The 21483-nt window shown below is 38.8% G+C and overlaps 1 protein-coding gene across 1 annotated transcript in view; it reads left to right on the top strand.

Annotated features, from left to right (window-relative positions):
* Window positions 1-21483, top strand: part of MALRD1 (MAM and LDL receptor class A domain containing 1) — a 518391-nt gene that overhangs the window by 482119 nt on the left and 14789 nt on the right. The window contains exons 38-39 of the mRNA XM_020872693.2: window positions 8976-9055; window positions 9151-9247. Of these exons, the coding sequence (XP_020728352.2) occupies window positions 8976-9055; window positions 9151-9247 (177 nt within the window). The remainder of the gene's footprint in view (window positions 1-8975; window positions 9056-9150; window positions 9248-21483) is intronic.

Raw genomic sequence — 21483 nt, forward strand, 5'->3', positions numbered from 1 at the left:
GGAGGAAAAAGAACAAAAAGCTAAGTGGGAAGCTCAAAACATTAATTTCAGGAATTCTTTTTTTTTTTTTTTAGTATCACATCAGCTCCCTATATGAGCAAAGAGGAAACAGAAAGACACTTTTTACCTGCTTTGTTTTTATTCTGAAGTAATTAAAGTTGTTTCTCCTGTAATAATTTGAAATAACATGTGAAAGTGCTTCCTTCTTATACTTGCAATTCTGTGCAACTTAGCTACCAATTCAAGTGGTGGTGATGGTTGTTACTTAGTCGAGTTGTGTTCAGCTCTTTTGTGACCCTATGGACTATACCCTGCCAGGCTCCTCTGTCCATGGGGTTTTCTGGACAAGAATACTGGAGTGGGTTGGCATTTCCTACACAAGAGCATGTGATTTACATATACAAGTTATCATCCCCTAAGGACAAAATCTGACCATACATACACTGCTTTTGGTTAGCAGGGCAAGAAGAGAGACGCAGATGTAGAGAAGGGACTAGTGGACTTGAAGGAGAGGGAGCCAGGGAAGAATTGGCAGAGTAGCATTGACATATAGACACTACCAGTGTGAGAAATGGGATTCTGGGGTCACCTCAGACTTACTGAATCAGAAACTCTGTCAATGGGCCAGCCATCTGTCTTCACAAACATTCCAGGTCATTCTATTACATACTAAAGTTGTAAGTGACCATGACTGTGGCTAAACAGATACTATTTGGACTCTGGACTTTCATTAAAATGAAAGTGCTTTGAAAACTGTAACACATTGTCCATGTGTTAACTCCCATTATTGTGATGCTAGTGAATATTTTCAGCAAATATTGTCTTTGAGCAGGATTGTGCTAATTGGAGCATACAGGAGTTAAACAGCTATAGTCTTTACCTTGAGAGAAAATTCATAGTCAAGAAAGATTTATAAAGCAACCAGCAGTTGTGGTACTGTATGTTAACAGCTATCATGGGAGCTTGCAGAATGTCCTAGAACCAAAGATGGTCCATTTAAGTTAGGCAGGGGCATGAAGGAAGGCTTCCCAGGGGATGCTGTTTGGTCTGTGTCCTTAAGGTGAGTTGGCTAGGTTGATAAGGATTGAACCCATTTTCCAGCTAATTAGAATAGATGTCCTGGAAAGTCCTAGGAGTGTGAAAGAGTATCTTAGATGAAGGGGGCTCAAATAAAGGTAAAGAGAGTGTGAACAAAGGGAGAATTGAGATCAAACCCTCCATACCATCAAGAGGCCCTATTGGAGAAGTCTCCATGTGAAACCTCTTCATCTAACTGGGATTCTCACAGCTGCAGAAAACCAGCAAAGGCTTGAATCAGGGAAGTTATATGATGTGACATCAGTTTCCTAAGGCAGGAAATCCAGTTCCAGTACTAGAGCAATGAGGGCCTTTGGCCATGTGACCAAAGCAGGATGGAGCAGAAGGACGTATGGCTGACACGCCTAGCAGGTAAATTGATGGAGCTTTGGTGATTGAGATGATCAGCGGTCCCTAACCTTTATGGCACCAGCGATCAGTTTTGTATAAAAAATTTTCTTTTCTAGGGACTTGGATGATGAGGTTTGTTTTGGGATTATTCAGGCACATTACTTACATTGTGAACTTTATTTTTATTATTATTACATCAGCCCCATGTCAGATCATCAGGCATTAGATCTCAGAGGTTGGAGATGCCTGGAGATGATGAAGTGGAAGAATGGATATGGGAATTCAGAAACTGTTTTTAACCTATACATCTTCCTTTTAACATAAAATTCCTCCTTCTCTCTGATGCTTGAAATGTCATATTTCAAAACAGAATTAAGGTTCCCTTTAAAGAGTTTTCAAAACTGTTAGGAAAAAATGCAGTCAGATGTATTTGCCTCATTATCCTGAATCAGTAAGAAGTGTTGGATCAGGTCAGCTAATTAAAATCTAAAATATTCAAATATCAACATGTTATGAAATAGCCATGCCTCTGCATTATCACTTAGTTTGTTTTTTACTACTTTAGAATTATTTGAACAACTCATATTGCTTAAAAAGGATAGAGTAAATCCCCTGCTGGTGCCCACCAAATTAATCCATGAACACTTGCTTGAAAATGTGTGGCTCCTCATTTGTTTTTCCTGGCAATGAGAGAGATGAGCTGGGACCAGCACACAGATGACAGAAAGGATGGGAGGATCTTTTGTTCCAGGTGTTAGTGAGTAATGAATGGGTGTTCCCAAGCGTACCCAGAAATAAGCTGTTATTTTATAACTCCTCCCTTATTACCTACTAGTAGCAGAAGACCTCTAAGAATTTAGGAAAGATTAGGATGCTGGCTGTGGCTGAAAGAGTCTAATTACATTTTATTTCTCTCTTTCTCCTGTTTATGTTAAGGAAACAGGCCCTTATGCATGGATGGAGTGGGAAGTTTATCTTTCTCTTTCAGGACGGCTCTACCTAATACTTCTAAATGTTATAAAATATGCTGCCGCTAATTAGTCAAGGAGGAAATTAGTCCAAGCGAATTAATCACTGGTGCTCAATGTGGAATTTCAGTGCTTTGTGACTCAGAGATTATTTAGTGGTTTCTCCTGCTTTCTTGTTTTCTGTTAAAATGAATTCACCCATGTCAACACGGATGGCTCATTATGGGCTTACCTCCATTGTCCCACTCCCCTTCTGCTGGCACAGGCTCGCCATAGGGATCAGAAAGCACTCCGTCTGAACTGATGCTTTCATGCAAAGTTGGGTTGGCACTACTTTCTCCCTCCTTGGAGTACTTCCAGTGGGTAGAAGCCACAGGGGCTGGGGGAGGGGTGTAGAAATGCTCAACACAGGCAGCGAGCACCTTCAACACCTGCTGTTCCTTCCCCTGCCTGTGTAACTGGTTCAAGAACCTCCAGGTAAGTTTGGGTGTAAAAATGCTTTTTAAGTGGCATAAGTGATAAGTTATGAAAGTAGAAGCTGTGAACCATGGCTTTTCACTGTCTCCTAAGATTTACTGACGCTCAGGCAGGGGTGGAGACAGGACTGTTGTCAGATGCCAGCTCCCCGGAGGGTCAGTATGTTAGGGCAGGGAATGATCACGACCATGGTTTATATAGAAAGCAGAAGGCTGGGTGTCAAAAAGCCTGGCATAGATAATACTTTACAGTTAGCAATGTGCTTGCATGTGCATTTTTTTAATTCAGTTCTCCTACACATCTTGTGAGATGAGTTGTACTTATTACTCTTTATAAATAGGAAATGTAATTTTTTTGTGTGTATGACTGTTGTATAGTATTTTTAAAGTCTAGATGAATATCATGATTTTTCTTTACTTGGGTGGACATAGTGAAGTGAAAGTGTTAGTGTTGCTCAGTTGTGTCTGTCTACAAACCCATAGAGTATAGCCCACCAGGCCCCTCTCTCTACAGAATTCTCTAGGTAGGAACACTGGAGTGGATAGCCATTCTCTTCTCCAGGGAATCTTCCCAACCCAGGGATAGAAACTGGCATTTTTCTTTTTCTTTTTGCTTATCTTTGTTTGTTTTTTAACTACTGTTGCTTTTATAAGAGGAAAAATAATCACCTTTTAATTAATGAAAAGTATGTCTCCTCTCTAAATAAATAAGTAAACAAATAGTAAAATGAAGTGATCTGACTCTCCTAAAGCTGCAGAGCTAGAAAGTGGCTTAGTCTTGCTGAATGGATCCAGGTGCCCTGCTTCCCTTTTCTTACTCTTTTCTCAGCACCACATCTGCCTCCTCTACACCTAGATGTTTGCAGAGTAAAACTTAATGTGATAAACGGACGTTTTTGGACAATGAAGATCAGACCTATGCCCCCAGTGTTTCTCTCCTAACAGGCAAATGCTGTGAAGTTAACTGCAATTATAAACAATTATATTCCAACTTTAGGAAGAATGTGGGGAGTGAAAGCATGTAGTAAACAGAGAATCAGCTGAGAGCCAAAGAGATACAGTGTAAGGGCTTTCTCACAGAGCACCTTTGGGGACTTACTGCTCAGCCGCTCTGGGCCTTTATTTTCTCAGCTATGAAATGGGGAGATAACTTGTGTCCTGTAGCATGGGTATATCACAAATAATACATTTAAGTTGTTAGAATATTGTTTAGCACATAGGAGGTGCTCAATCCAATCCCTATTGGGTTTAGTATATTGTAGTTTTCTGAAGCATGAATGTCATTGTAGAATGATATCAGTTCCTATAACAATATTCATAATTTTAATAATCATAAAATGTTACTGTAAACACGCCTAGTAAAAAGAAAAGCAAGTCTACTACCAGAATGCTAAATGATTAATCTGCACTGGATTCAAAATCCCTCCCTTCTGAAGGAAGTTTTCTTTTTCAGACTTAAAAAACTATAGAGTAAGTATTTCCAAAAAAATATACTTCAGTCTGGGAAATCTAGAAGCTAGATTAGTATCCCATTAACAACTTGAACATAATTCAGACATATCTGTCCAGATCCCATCAGTCATGATGATTTCTACATACTCAGATGACCATTTTTTATGACTCATTGTTATATAATACATATGTAAACACTTCATGCTCTGGAATAAATACACTTTAATAAATCACTTGTTCCATACATGTCTAGTTGTGATTGAACATTTTTCACTTTCTGAGTCTGGCGAAATAGATTCTGAAAGCAGTTTTTTCATCTTCTCCTTTAGCATTTTTCTTTCCCTTTCTTTTACTTCATATATTTTGTTTTCTATTTTGTTTCTTATTTATGTTTAAAAAAGGTTTTTGTCTCCTAAGTTTAGGCTCCTGCCAATTCTCTAGCGTATCTTGTCCATCCTTTTTCTATGTAGCAGACTATCTTGTATGTAGTAGACATTCAATAAATATTTTAAGAATAAGGGATTATTGATTTAATGAGGAGATCTTCAGGGATCAAAATGGAAGAGTAGGAAAATGGGTTTTGCATGTGTGCTCCTAATAGAAGACCAAACTCAAACCAGCTCAAATGATAAAGGAATTTATTGACTCATGTATCTAAAAAGTCTGAATGCAGAGCAGACCTGAAACAGGAACAGACTGAAAAGGTTGAAATGCCATTAAGATTGTTTCTCCCTTTCTCTATGATTTCCTAGGCTATGTCTTCCCATTAGGTTATTTTATCCTCAGGCTGGCTTTTGTAGCAAAATGATAGCTTTATAGGGCTGTATTCTTCCTTCTTCACATCAGAATTGGGCAGAGGAGAATTCTTACCACAAATATCCATCAATGTGTACCCACTGGTGACAGAATAATTTCTGGACAACTCATGTCCATATCTGTCTATGAACAAATCCCTGTTGACTGGGAATGCTGTCTGATGATGGACAGGGTCCTGAGGCAAAACACTGCACCAAGGAAAATGAAATAGCCCTAGAGACAGGCTGGGGTTCCATCTCAACCAAACCATAGAAGTGCTTATAATCTGATGGAGGGAAGGGAAGGAGGATGAGTGTTTCAATGAATTTGGGGCAGGCAGTCATAACATACATGACAATTGAGTAGCAGCTTGAACTTCCATTGTTCTAAAATAAGGCTGAAATGCTTCCAAATGCCCCTTGGAAGAAAAGCTATGACAAACCTAACAGCATACTAAAAAGCAGAGACATCACTTTGTTGACACAGGTCTGTATAGTCAAAGCTATGGTTTTTCCAGTTGTCATGTATGGATGTGAGAGGTGGACCATAAAGAAAGCTGAGCACTGAAGAATTGATGCTTTTGAACTGGAGAAGACTCTTGAGAGTCCCTTGGACTGCAAGGAGATCAAACCAGTCAATCCTAAAGGAAATCAATCCTGAATATTCATTGGAGGGACTGATGCTGAACCTGAAGCTCCAATACTTTGATCACCTGATGCGAAGAGCTGACTTATTGGAAAAGACCCTGATGCTGGGAAAGACTGAAAACAGGAGAAGGGGACGACAGAGGATGAGGTGTTTGGGTGGCATCACCGACTCAATAGATATGAGTCTGAGCAAGCTCCAGGAGATAGTGAAGGACAGGAAAGCCTGGTGTGCTATACAGTCCATGGGGTCACAAAGAGTTGGAAATGACTGAGCAACTGAACAACAAAAGATAAGGCTGAAATGCTCCAATGTTAAACTCGTTAGGTATATGAAATAATTGAGAAAACACATAGCCTCACATTAATTTGGAATAAATTAAATTTTCCTCAAAAAACTTTTTGCTTATGTGTACTTTCTGAATAAAAACAAGTTATTTTTGACATGTTATCAAGCTTACCAGGTAATTTTTTGATTAAACTGTTTCTTATGACTCAGTATGAAAAAGACCTCCAGAATAATCTCATCACATCTGACATTTCTTTTCTTCTTGACATTAAAACAAAACAAGCCTTCTCATTTAGACTGAGCGATCCTAGTCTTTGGCTTCCCTGTTGGCTCATTGGTAAGGAATCTGCCTACAGTGCAGGAGACGCAAGAGATGCAGGTTTCATCCCTGAGTCAGGACGATCCCCTAGAGAAGGAAATACAACCCATTCCAGTATTCTAGCCTGGGAAATCCCACGGACAGAGGAGCATGGCAGGCCATAGTCGATGGGGTTGCAAATGAGCCAGATACGACTTAGTGACTAAACAACAACAATAATCCTAGTCTTTAGCACGAGTATTATATAATGTTTATCATCCTTTTATTAATAGATCTTGTTGGGTTATACAAGAGGTGGAATCACCATTGCATTTAATCTTGTCTAATCATTATATAGCTAAAACATTACCTAGAAAGGATTATTTGGTCCTTAATTTTCAAGCAAATAGGGTGAATCTCATTGCCCCATTCTTTTAGGGATCTCACTCTTGGCATCAGTTACACAGGACTCCCCACACCCACTCGACTCTACCAGCCCCCCAGCTTTTCACAGCTGTGCCGGGAACACCCTACCTGGACTGGTATCCTCCGGTTGGCATTTGCTTAAGCAAAGCACACCAGGTTCTTCCCAATAGATCATCTACTTTCCTTTTTCCTCCCCACAAGAGCCTTCACCCTCCGTCCCCAACAACTGTAAAACTACCCAGAATGCTGTCACTGAAAACAACAATCTGTGCCTTCCTTCTTCAGGAAAAGTCAGTCTCTTATTTTTCATTTGGTATGCTACTATTGATGATTTGCTAGTAAAAAATAAATAGTTGAATGAGATATCTAAAGTTCAGATTGCACATGAAAAGGAATAGAGAGGATGCCTAGCCTTAAAAAAAAAAAAAATCTCAGTGATCTCTAGGATTGACTGGTTTGATCTCCTTGCATTTCAAGGGAACCTCAAGAGTCTTCTCCAGTACCACAATTTGAAAAGCATCAATTCTTCAGCACTCAGCCTTCTTTATGGTCCAGCTCTCACATCTGTACATGACTGCTAGAAAATACAGATCTTTGTCAAATGTCTTAGATCAAGTCAGTCTAAGGCAAAATGTGAAAGACTGACATGTTGATTCACACTGCCAACCTGAGAACTGATAAAGAACACTTATTAAGGTTTATGAGAGTAAAAAAGCAAATAGACTCTGATCTTAAACATTTCTAATTTATTTTAATTTGAATAGAGACTTCAAAAACAACTAAATTGTCTTAAATTTCTACATTTTAAAGAATATTTACTAAGGAAAGAAGGCATTCTTATGGGCCTCCTTGAACCTCTAAGCTTTTTATATTTAAGGAAGCTATTGCCTTTTTGAAGAAATTGCTATTGGTTATTCAGATTTTCAAAGTCAAAAGAGAGACTGAGAAAACAAATTAACTGTGTGCTGAAGAAGCATTGCTTCTAACACTTTTAAAAACATGCATTCAAAAGCCAGTTTTTAATCCAATTTTGTCACATGTACTATGAACTTGGCAGGAAACTCAACCAAACCCTTCTTAATTTGTATCTTGTTATTTCTGGTAAACAGGAATGTATATATAAGCTTTCACATTTATATGCGAACACATTCTACCAGAGAAATTCTGACACTTATGCTGCTTAGAAATAAACCTCATTTCCCTTTGATTCACGAGTTAGTCTCCAGTTCTGAACTTTCTGAAGGCAATCCATATCAGAGCAGATATTCCCAGTGTTACAAATTTCATCACGTATGACCCTAAATAAAGCAGAGATAGTGAAATCCTATAGGATTGATGGTATTTCCAATTTGATTATTAATCTGATTCCACATCTGTGAAATTGAAGGATCATCCCCTTATAATGAGAAATAAAAATACTCTCTGATTTATATTTATGTTAATCTATTATTTGAATATTCTCTATTGGTATCTGAAAGAACTTAAATCCATTCACTACTGAAAAATGTGCTAGCTTTAGAGTTTGAGACAAATGAAAAAGTAAAGTAGTATTGGGCACTGGTGAAAAGTGAAGTCAGCTTTTGAAAACAAGAAATGAGTTTTGTTCCCACCATCAGTTCAGTTCCATTGCTCAGTCATGTCCGAGCGACCCCATGGACTGCAGCACGCCAGACTTCCCTGTCCATCACCAACTCCCTGAGCTTGCTCAAACTCAAGTCCATCGAGTCGGTAATGTCATCCAACCATCTCATCCTCTGTTGTCCCCTTCTCCTCCTGCCTTCAATCTTTCCCAGCATCAGGGCCTTTTCCAACATAGGGAAATATGGAATTGGTCTGCCACAGTAATCAAAGGAACTGTGGAACACAGGAATCAAAGGAAATATATTCCAATATATGAAATATGGTTCCCACCAAATAGATAAAGAAATCAAGCCCCCACCTTACAGATAAAACAAGGAGGGAATAAATATTGGAAAAAAAAATTCTCTTACACAATAATGTGAAAATAATAAAATTTAATTTTTTTTTGTTTTGCTTTAGCATTTTTGGTTTCATATCAAAGTTACCCACATTCCTGGTATTTCATTATTTTTTAACATTCATTGTTTTATTCCATGACAGTACTGCTAAAATATGTTTCCACTTCTTCTTCTTCTTCTTTTCTTTTTTGCCAACTATCACATTTTATCTCATTTCCAGATGTGCACAAGGTTGGAAGGGAAATCGTTGCCACATCAAGGTTAACCCACCGACTGCTGATTTTACGAACACTCAGAACAGTAAGTGACATTGTGACCAAAATCACTTGAATTTTGGAGTCTCTTAATATTTTTCACTGAATATTTACATTTTTTTCATTGGTTTGAAATTCCAGATATATGGACCCTCCTGGGTATTGGATTAGCTTTCCTGATAGTTCATATTACACTAGCAGTCTTGTGTTTTCTTGCCAACAGAAAAGTACCAGTAAGGTAAGTGATGCCTTCGATTGCTCTGGCAGACCAATTTTCTGAAACATTTCATTTGTTATATTTTTCTTTCATTCCATATTACATTCAGGTAACTTTAGTTTTCCATACTTCATGGATTTATTTTTCTGGGAAGAAAGCCTAAGCTATTTAATGATTAGTAGTTTTTAAACAAAAAGCCATACGTTTACTTTTCTGATTATGTTAGGAACATTTTTGATGACACCGAATAACAAAACCTGACGTTCAGCCCAAATGAAAGATGCGCAAGGTGATGGATGTCCCACTTTCTGGCAGTGCCCAGGGTCGGCAGCAGATCTTTCAAAGAGACCCTTTCTCAGCTTGCTCAGGGAGGTCTTGCACCAGCGCCCAGACCAAGTCTCCATGTCCTCGGCGGCAGGCAGATCCGAGGCTGAGAGCTGCGTACCTGGAGGGACTCTGGGCTGGACTCATGCATGATTAAGACCTCACTCCCTACTGTGCCCTTCAGGATTCTGGGGCTTCCTACCCCATACCCATCTTCTATCATCTGCATAAGAAACACATCACATCCCCCAGTAATGAAAGTGGTTGACTTCCCCATGAACTAAACAAGATAAGGGCTCAAAATGAGATTTCATGAAATTTTAAGAAATTAAAGGAATGCATCGTGTCGTGCACACCTGTATTTGTGGTCAGAAATTTAGATTGGCTGCAAGCCAGTGTATCACAGAGCCCTGGATAAACTTCCTGTTCCTTGGTGCCAACTTCCATGTGCCTCCTGCTTGATTCTCCTCGGATCTCCAGCCTGCAGTCATGTTCATTAGCAGACACCAAACCTGATATCATCAATTAAGGCACATTTACTATAAAATTATAGTGTTCATGAGGAAAAAAGATAATGATGTTTTAATCCATTACTATTAAGATCTTACTCATCTCTTAATTCTTTGTTTCTTATGTGCCTAAAATATGCCAGACAATGTGGATACAAACATGAATAAAAATAAGTCTGGACTTAATGTAGTGGGGGAAAAAAGAAACAATGTTACTAAGTGAAATACTGGTTTTGTGAGACTATATATAAATAGATAAAAAGATAGCTAGCTAGCTAGTTAGATATCCTGTTGTTTCTATCCTTCTGTGTGTATATATCAAATACAAATACATATCAAATGCATATATCAAATACATTTTAATATCAAATACATAATATTTGACATCAAATATCAAATATTTTAAGTATTTTTATCAAATATCAAATACATAATATATTTATATTTAATGTATAAACATAATATATTATAAAACCTATACAATAAATTAGTAATTATTATATAACTATCATATTAATATATTATGTTAATATGTTTAAATATGTGAGTATACAATATATTAAGATATCTTAAAATTAACATATCGTCATATAAAGAATTATATATTAATATATTACATTTATGCAATATGGATTATAAAATTGTTTATTAATATTAATGAGATCATCACATTTAATTGTACTAATAAGATAATAATATAATATATTAAGAGAGAAGGATTTATTTGTTCATGTAATAGTGGGGACTGGCAAGCATGAAACTTGCAGGGCAGGCCTGCAAGCTGGAAAGTCAAGTAAGCGTTGATGGTGTAAGCTTGAGTCTAGGATCTTTCAGACAAGCTATCAGACTGGAAACACAGGTGGGATTTCTCTGTTGTAATCCTGAGGCAGAATTCTTTCTTTTTTAAGAAATCTCAGCCTTTACTCCTAAAGCCTTCGAATAAGTGAATGAGCCCCACCCACAATAGAGGTAGTAATCTTAAAGTTGGCTGACTGTAAGTGCTCATGACATCTGAGAAGTCCTTCACAGTAGCATCTCGAGTATTGTTTGAGCAAACGATAGCGCTCCACAGCCCAATCAAGTTGACACATAAAATTAATCATTGCACTATATAAATAAGTTTTCATATGGACACAACCAGCAGAAGTCCTCAAAAAGAACCTTAAGTTTCACACCTTCTCCAGATTCATATTGGACAACCTGTATGTTCTGGACTATGGAGAGACCTCTAAGGCAAATGTAGGTGGCACCGCAGCCCGGCCTGAGAGATCTCTTTTCCTCTTTCTCTCCTTTCTCACTTAGAGTTTGAAATCATGATTTTTTTCTTAATTGAGGTACAGTTGTTTAACAGTGTGGTGTTAGTTTCTGATGTATAGCTAAGTGACTCAGTTATATGTGTATATACATATATTTTCTTCCAGGTTACTTTCCATTATAGGTTTTTACAAAGTATCAAATATAGTTCCCTGTGCTATGCAGTAGGACCTTTTTGTTTATCTATTTTACATATAGAAGTAATAGTCTGACGGGCTACAGTCCATGGGGTCGCAAAAGAGTGGGGTACAGCTTAGCAACTAAACAAGTGTGTATCTGTTAAATCCCCAACTCCTAATCTATCCCTTACCCACCCCTTTCCCCTTTGGTAACGGTAACAAACCACAGTTTGTTTTCTATGTTTGTGAGTCTGTTTCAGTTTTCTAAATAAATTCATTTGTACCATTTTTTTTTTTTTAGATTTCCTGGTACATGTTTTAACATATGTATTTAAATTTAACAATAAGTCAGCTTTATCTGAAAATTAAGTTTGAGTTAGTTGATTGGATAGTTAGCATGACTGGCTTTGTCACTTAGATGAGATGGTAGACAAATTCCATAATTTAAAGAACTCAATATAAAATATTCCAGAAATTCTTTTCTTTGCAACCACTAAACTTATAGCTTACTGTGAACAATACCGGATTCTTGATCTCCGAAGATTTAGCTTCAGGACGAGAGACCAGGCTTGACCACTCAGGGCTCTTGTGTGGCAGAAGTTTTATTACAGTGAAAACAAAGAAAGCTTCTGACAAAGACATCAGAAGGGGATGGAGAGTGCCCCCTCACTAGTCTTAGCAAGGGAGCTATATACTTTTTTAATTGGTTATTACAATAAATCAAAAGAATGTCCCAAGAGTGTAAAGGTCTTACTAGACCCATTCCCACAATTTACATTTAAGATAACAGGATTAGTCAGAAGGTTCTCAAGAAGGAGAAACATATCCTCAAGCAGGATACATTGTTGTTATATAATCCTTAGTACAGAGTTTAAGCTGAGTTGTTTTGTTGTATAATCATCAGCTCTGGGCTTAAGGAAAAAAAAAACTAAAACTAAGGACTGTAGAAAAAAAAAACCTTGTCCTTTTCTCCTCCTTGAGAGCCCCAGACCCCTCTCTCCTCCTCAGGGACGCCCAGCTTCTTATCAACCTGTCTAGAAATTGACTCAATACAATTTTTAGACATTAAAATAAAAATGTAAAAAGAGATGCATATTTTTCTAAATGATTTTAGAGCTAACTTAAGTGGCAAGGCTCAAAGACCACTATAGCAAGTTTGATTCTCCACCAACTCCACCCTCCACACACACCCTACCCTTGGGAAGTGTTAGCATTCCTCTAAAGTGTGTGGCATTTCACACAATATGCCTAGCAGAGCTATACAAACACATGTATTTTTGATACTACCAACCCATCCATCCTAAAGGAGATCAGTCCTGGGTGTTCATTGGAAGGACTGATGCTGACGCTGAAACTCCAATCCTTTGGCCACCTCATGCGAAGAGCTGACTCATTTGAAAAGACCCTGATGCTGGGAGGAATTGGGGGCAGGAGGAGAAGGGGGCGACAGAGGATGAGATTGGCTGGATGGCATCACCTACTCAATGGACATGAGTTTGAGTAAACTCCTGGAGTTGGTGATGGACAGGGAGGCTGGTGTGCTGCGATTCATGGGGTTGCAAAGAGTCAGATACGACTGAGCGACTGAACTGAACTGAACTGAATAATAGCCTGGTATCCCATCAGGGTTAGTTACTGAGTTGTCAGAATGTTATCCTCAAGGAGACTGTTACAATACCATTTTGTAGTGTCATTACTGAACAATTTCCATCTTAACCATTCCTTATCTTTACATTCCCAGTTTCTAGCATCATATGCATAACATATCCAATATACGCCTATTGAAGACTGTGTGTACTTTAATATTTTCCATACTTCCGACCATCACCAGAAATATTGCTCATGTCTACTGATGGCTTTTTAATTAAAATGTTGCACATTAACTTTTTAAAATGTCTTTTTGCAAAAAAATCATTTAAGCCCTAAAGCAAGTTAGAATGTTTGCCTGGGAGATAGCTACATGATAACAATGACTCATCTTGAAAATAATACCAAAACTTTGAGATAGGCAGGAATTAATGTAAGCAGGAAGTTTATCACCTTCTCTAAATAAACCTTAACCTTACTATTTTTCATTAGATTTTATAAAAAGAATCTGTAGCATAAGAGATCCTTCAGTGACTTGAAACTTTTTTGTATTCATTTCTGAAAAACACAGGATGGAGCACTGTGTGCTCAGACAATGCTAAACACAACAACAAGCCTCTTAAAGTTGTTTTTAGAGATGCAGTTCCTGGATTTTATTATACATTCTCTGACCTTTCTGTTAGCTACTTGCCACCAAATGTAAGAGTGAGGACACTGATTGCAGGGGAAGAAAGCATCTCAAGCACCTTAATCAAAATAAAGAATTTAGTATAACAGTGCACATGTCTTAGAGAGCTCAAGGGTAGGAATAAAGAGATCAGGCCTCAGGAAGGCCTGGACCCACTGGTATTCTGCTTCTCATCTCTGCTGCTTTTTGCTTCGCTCTTGGTGATTCTCTCTCTGAAGACATACTGCCTTTACTCTGTCTATATAACAAAAAGGTATTGCCTTGCAGATGGATGTTATTCATTATGACCCCAGACCTGTAGAGAGACTATCTTTGTTTTCCTATCTCTATTCCATACTCCAAAGGAAGACCCTCTGATTAGCCCACTTGGGTCAAGATCCCATTTCTGGTTAAATCAACTACGGGTGAGTTATGGGGAAAGATCAACTGTACAAATATGGCTGCTGAGACCCCATACAATGCCCCATGGTAAGGATGATGGTGGTCATCCTGAAAGGTCTCTGAAAAGTATCTACTACACCTGGCCTCACAGTCCAAAATCCACCAGATTTTTCCTCATGAGAGTTTAGTTCAGTTCAGTCGCATCCAACTCTTTGCAACCCCATGAACCGCAGCACGCCAGGCCTCCCTGCCCATCACCAACTCCCGGAGTCCACCCAAACCCATGTCTATTGAGTCAGTGATGCCATCCAACCATCTCATCCTCTGTCGGCCGCTTCTCCTCCTGCCTTCAATCTTTCCCAGCATCAGGGTCTTTTCAAATGAGTCAGCTCTTCGCATCAGGTGGCCAAAGTTTTGGAGTTTCAGCTTCAGCATCAGTCCTTCCAATGAACACCCAGGACTGATCTCCTTTAGGATGGACTGGTTGGATCTCCTTGCAGTCCAAGGGACTCTCAAGAGTCTTCTCCAACACCACAGTTCAAAAGCATCAATTCTTTGGCACTCAGCTTTCTTTATAGTCCAACTCTCACATCTTTAGAGGATGCAACAAATTTGTATTAACTTCTAGAGTTGTTTGCAGTTAATACAAAATAGCTGTGACAATCCCACCTACACCAGGAAACCAATATTAAAGAACACAAATAAATAGTGGACTATTTATCCTTACTTTCCTAAAGCCACATAACACCCACTGCTTTCCTATTTTGGATTACATCGTCTTTGCCTGGGGAAAAATACGCAATAAATAGCGGTTTATTATGTTGTCTTGTGGCACTTACTCCTAAAGGGTTGTGTTGATTTAATAAATACACTAACAGATGTTAAAAATTGACAGACCTATTTCATTCAGTTATGCTGAGAAATAAGATAGGTCTATGTCTTTCTAAAAACTTTCTAAGTAATTTCATGGGATTATAAATATGTACAACTGTAAAAATATTACTGAGTAGGAAATTATAACACCTGAATATGATCTTGGAAATGCCTCTTGATTCAATGCCGTGAACATATATTAAGACTTCCTATGTGCTGGTCTTGCAAAAGCTCAAAGATATAAAGATAGATAGATATAGATATATATATGGTTATTATCATCTTATATGCTTTCTGACTCATATTCCATTATAGTAATGTATTTATTTGACTATGGCACGTGTAAAGGTAGAAATGTAAAACAAAATACTTTGGGGATAAAATGGAAGGAAAGAATGATCAAAATAGTCATTGTTTATATTTCTGATAAGAAAGAAGGTGACTGGAATCCAAAAAGGTATACCAGCTGCCCATGCAAAGTACAGATGTTCTTGGTTGAGATTTATGAATGAGTGGCCTTGATGGCCAAATAAAATATCTGTCTCTATATTATTATTCTTTCTCCCAGAGCCTTTCCCACTGCTAATACCTTGTATGATAATGTGTTTCTTTGGGGGCAGAAGTTTTGCTTCTCTCCCAGTTTGTGATCCCTGGCTAGACCTAAACTGGGCTCAGTAATGAATATTTATCCTTAGCCAAAATCAAAAATTACTTACTCTGTGCCTCAAGGCACTCAGCTGCTCTTGCAGCTAGAATGTCACTAGTGAGCCTGTCTTTGGTCCCGGAAATGAATTCTTAGCCTTAGCAAACTGGAATTCCACCAGCAGCAATGACTAAGGTCACCTCCCAATGCTTGCAAACCTTTGCTCTCTCCACATATGTGTTTGCCCAAAAGAAGTACAGCTGTTAAGATGCACAAACCTAACTCCCCAGTCTCAGGCCTTTGTGCATATATTGGCCATATTCTGTCAAATGTTCTGCTAAATGTTTACTTTGAGCTAGAAAAGGAAAATGGAGAGCAGGGTTTTAAAATCTTTCCCTTAAAAACAGGATTGGACCATATGTGATCATGATGATTTCTCCTCTTGCTCCTCCTTCCTTTTATTCTCTCTCTCTCTCTTTTTTAAAGAATACCATGCCACCTATTCTTTTCCCTTTGTCTTTTGTCTTGAAATGATAGAACAGGCCCATAAAAAAGACCTCAAAGGAAGAAGAGCCTTTGTCCCAGACAGATCACATCTCTGTACCTCTCAGAGGAGTCCCATTCCCTACCCTGTGCCTGGGGATTTCAGAACCCCTTTTATTCAGAGTGGTGTGAGTGGGGCATGGCATATGTCTTGGTGTATATCACATAGAGGCAATGTATTCTGGGGAGATGCAGTTCAGATGGATGAAGAGGGCTGCAAGGGGAAAGTAACATTTACATAAAGCCTGAAAGGATGAAAAAACTAGGTAGAGATGAGGAAAGAACATTGCTGAAAATAAAAGATAATGTGGAAAATGACAGTTTCTCAGTTGGCTGACATCGCTATAGAGTATGGAGGGGAACTAGTTATATTACTCTTGCGGTAAAAGTATGTGGTAGAGAGGTGGTTAAGGGTTTCAAATGACTATTAAGGAGTTTTCAATTTATTGATAAAGTTGGGGTAAGTGCTGCCTATCTCTGTCCCCCCAAGGTCTAGTGAACCGGCCTGTATGGATTGCATTAATGGGCTCCCTTGTCATTTGAATTTATATTACGTTCGGTTGAAGTGGAGCGCACCTTGAGGGAGGAAAGAGAGAGGGGGCTGGGTATTCACAATCCTGGCTTCAGCCTGGACTCTGGCCCCAGCACCGTTCTAGCCGTCTGGTAGCAGTGATGGGTCCATGAGGGGCCCTATGCAGACCCCCGCTGCACCTCTTCTCAGACTTCCTCCTTCCAGTCTAGGCTGGGAACAGGCCTGATGTCACTGGCCAGCCTACTGCCACATCCTTTATGGTTTCTTTATATTCTGGCCACACCTTTGCAAATTATCATTTTATCGAACACTCCTCACATTTCCCAATTGGAGTATATCAGCTGTTTCCTGCTAGGGCCTTAACTGACGCTAGCCAAGAAAGTGTTTTAAGAATGACAAGAAGTCTTTTAAGACTGTAAGAAAAATGACCAGATCACATTTATGGTTAAAATTAAAAATGCAGAGCATGAGAACAGATTAGGGTAAGATTAAGAAAGTGGTCATCTGTGTAGAGAACATAATCCTATTTCAGAGGTTTGGATGAGAGACAATGAGAACTTGAACTTGAGCAGTGGCAACTGACCTGATATAACTGGTGAGGAAAAAACAAGTGTCAGAATTGATCCAAGAGTGTTATACTTAGACAACTGCATAGTTGCTAATGCCACTAGCAAAAATCCAAAAACCCAGGGAGATAAACAGGTTTAGCAATAGGGAAGAAAGTTATTTTGATATTCTGTATTTTCTTAGACATAAAATGAGGAAGTTGAACTAAAGTTTTCCCAAATATCTGTCATGTATAGCTGTGGTCCCCAATCTTTTTGGCACCAGGGATTGGTTCCATGGAAGACAATTTTTCCACGGACTGGGAGTGGGGTGATGGTTTCAGGGTGATTCAAGTGTATTACATTTATTATGGACTTTGTTCTTATTACATTGTGATATATAATGAGATAATTATACAGTTCACCATAATGCAGTATCAGTGGGAGTTCTGAGCTTGTTTTCCTGCAGCTAGATGGTCCCACCTGGGGGTGATGGGAGAGCGATGGGGTGATCGGGTTGTTGTTCAGTTGCTCAGTCGTATCTGACTCTTTGTGACCCCATGGATTGCAGCATGCCAGGCTTTCCTGTCTCTCACCATCTCCTGGAGCTTGCTCAGACTTACGTCCATTGAGTCAGTGATGCCATCCAACTATCGGGAGCAGTTGTAAATAGAGATAAAACTTTACTTGCTCACCTATCGTTCACCTCCTTCTGTGTGGCCCAGTTCCTAACAGGCCACTACTGGGGTCCAGGGGATTGGGAAACCCTGATGTATAGGCCACCCCCACAATTCAGAGCACAATTTAATTATTATTAAAAAATAATAATAAATTATTTTTTATTTATTTATCTTTAAATAGACATAGGGTTTTCTCCTTTGGGCCCTGAGTATTGCCTGGTTGTGATGTATTAATAACAGCATTAAACCTTTCAACTATTAGGGTGCCTTTTATCTGACTGAGTAGTGTCCTATCTTTATCTTTGCATTACAATTCTCCAAGAGAGTTAATACTTAGTTTTAAAAATTAAAAGTGTCTAACTTACAATTCAAAATTAGACCAGGCACTTAGCAGATCTACCTGTATGGTGTTCTTGACCACACAGATGACTGATGATCAGAAACAGCAATATCTGGGACTCAGTTATAATTCTATTTGCCAGTAAATCTCTGGGAAGCAGAGACAGCAGTGTTTGCTTACTCTGTTCTTTGCCTAACACACAGTGTGCTTTTCACAAATAACATGTAGGGCAGATGAAAAATAAGGTGGCTAGGATCTGTAATGTATTTGCAGTAATATATCAAAGTCTTATAATTCAGGCTGTATAAGCCAAATATGCCCAAGACATAGAATGAATGATGCCAGCTGCCATTTTTCCAGACTCCAGTGATCAAGAAGAACTTATTGGTCAAAGGAAGATAGAATAAATTTTCAAAAATACTACGTTTACTTCTTCCATTCCCATAAAAATAAAACATAAAAGGAAAAACTTTCACAAAAACTAACCACAGAAGCTCTGTCATCTGCGAATCTTCCCAGGTGATGCTGGACAAAAGCAAGCACTCCTACTTCTGAGTGTCCAGACTGCTTTGTTCTCACCCTTGTTTTTCTCTCATCACATTGACTTTTGGTTTGATGTCTCCCATAACAGATTTTGAGCTTCTTGATGGTAGGGTCCATGTCCTATTCACATTCATATTCCTAAGTTCAACAAATAGCAGTTGGAAAATGCGTCTTATTAATTATTTGTTTGAGGAACCAAAAGAAGTGAAGTCACTCAGTTGTGTCCAACTCTTTGTGACCCCATGGACTGTAGCCTACCAGGCTCCTCTATCCATGGGATTTTCCAGGCCAGAGTACTGGAGTGGGGTGCCATTTCCTTCTCCAGAGGATCTTCCCGACCCAGGGATCGAACCTGGGTCTCCCACATTGTAGGCAGACGCCTTACCGTCTGAGCCAGGAGGAATCAGAGGAAGCAGTAATTATTATTTGAGGAACCAGAGATCAAATTGCCAGCATCCACTGGATCATCGAAAAAGCAAGCGAGTTCCAGAAAAACATCTATTTCTGCTTTATTGACTATGCCAAAGCCTTTGACTGTACAGATCACAATAAACTGTGGAAAATTCTGAAAGAGATGGAAATACCAGACCACCTGACCCACCTCTTGAGAAATCTGTATGCAGGTCAGGAAGCAACAGTTAGAACTGGACATTGGAACAACACTGGTTCCAAATAGGAAAAGGAGTACATCAAGGCTGTATATTGTCACCCTGCTTATTTACCTTACATGCAGAGTACATCATGAGAAACGCTGGGCTGGAAGAAGCACAAGCTAGAATCAAGATTGCCGGGAGAAATATCAATAACCTCAGATATGCAGATGACACCACCCTTATTGCAGAAAACAAAGAAGAACTAAACAGCCTCTTGATGAAAGTGAAAGAGGAGAGTGAAAAAGTTGGCTTAAAGCTCAACATTCAGAAAACTAAGATCATGGCATCTGGTCCCATCACTTCATGGGAAATAGATGGGGAAACAGTGGCAGACTTTATTTTTGGGGAGCTCCAAAATCACTGCAGGTGGTGACTGCAGCCATGAAATTAAAAGACACTTACTCCTTGAAAGGAAAGTTATGACCAACCTAGACAGCATATTAAAAAGCAGAGATATTACTTTGCCAACAAAGGTCCATCTAGTCAAGGCTATGGTTTTTCCAGTAGTCATGTATGGATGTGAGATACAGACTACAAAGAAAGCTAAGCACCAAAGAACTGATGCTTTTGAACTGTGGTGTTGGAGAAGACTCTTGAGAGTCCCTTGGATTGCAAGGAGATTCAACCAGTCCACCCTAAAGATCAGTCCTGAGTGTTCATTGGAAGGACTGATGTTGAAACTTAAACTCCAGTTCTTTGGCCACCTGATGCGAAGAACTGACTCATTTGAAAAGACCCTGATGCTGGGAAAGATTGAAGATTGGAAAAGAAGGGGACCACAGAGGATGAGAAGGTTAGATGGTATCACTGACCCAATTGATATGAGTTTGAGTAAACTCCGGGAGTTGGTGATGAACAGGGAGGCCTGGCGTACTGCAGTCTATGGAGTCGCAGACATTCGGACACAACTGAGCAACTGAACTGAATTATTTATTAAATCAGATTTCTTAGCCTATTTCCAGTAGGATGTTTGAGCCCAAATGAGCATCTTATATTCCAAGAAATATTTTACTTGGCTTCAGTGCTCCAGGATTTATTTCTGCTAGAATCCTCACAGATGACTCTTAAAGTTAGGGTATCATTGTTGAGTATTATTGAAAAATTTCAATCCAGATTGACCTTCATTCCATTCTATAGAAGCTGAAAGCTAATAAAGGAATTCTGAATGATGCCTACATGTATGACCTTTAGCAGAATCATTATTGAATTCCATGATGGGCTACAAAATCAGCCCATAGTCAGGAGCTTAAATCCTGGAATATGAATGAAGGACATTATAGAAAACCAAAAACCTGTAAGTATGGACATTCATAATCTATGGAAGAAACTGGATATCAAAACACTGGGCATTTCAGAGAGGCAGGAAATTCAAATTTACTTTAAGAAGTGACTATATTCACTCATCCCAATATTGTCCTCACACTGTATCATTTCATTTGGATATTTATATGTGTGGCAGATTTTACCCTGAATGTTTCTGAAAATAGTGCCTGGCATCTGACAGTCTAATCTAGTCCACCTAATTGGTAATCTAATTATCAGTTTTATTCATAAGGATATTATTACTCCCATTCTACTTTTTAAAATTTTATATTGGAATATAGCCAACTAACAATGTTGTGATAGTTTCATATGCACAGTGGAGTGACTCAACTATACATATACACGTGTCCATTCTCACCTTATATAGATGAGTATATAGATTTACTCTTAAAGTAATGTTCATATTTATCAAATGAACAAAATTAAAAATTTCACACAAATTTTCAAAATGATTTGCTATCTTTACTAAATAACTAGTAGCTCCTTAAGTAACCACTTCTCTGATCATTGGGGCTTCCCTGGTGGTTCAAATGGTAAAGATTCTGCCTGCCAATTCAGGAGACCCGGGTTCGATCCCTGGGTCAGGAAGATCCCCTAGAGAAGGCAGTGGCTACCCACTCCAGTATTCTTTTCTGGAGAATCCCGTGGACAGAGGATCTT

The sequence above is a fragment of the Odocoileus virginianus genome, chromosome 9 (genome assembly GCF_023699985.2).
Source record: "Odocoileus virginianus isolate 20LAN1187 ecotype Illinois chromosome 9, Ovbor_1.2, whole genome shotgun sequence".
NCBI lineage: Eukaryota > Metazoa > Chordata > Mammalia > Artiodactyla > Cervidae > Odocoileus > Odocoileus virginianus.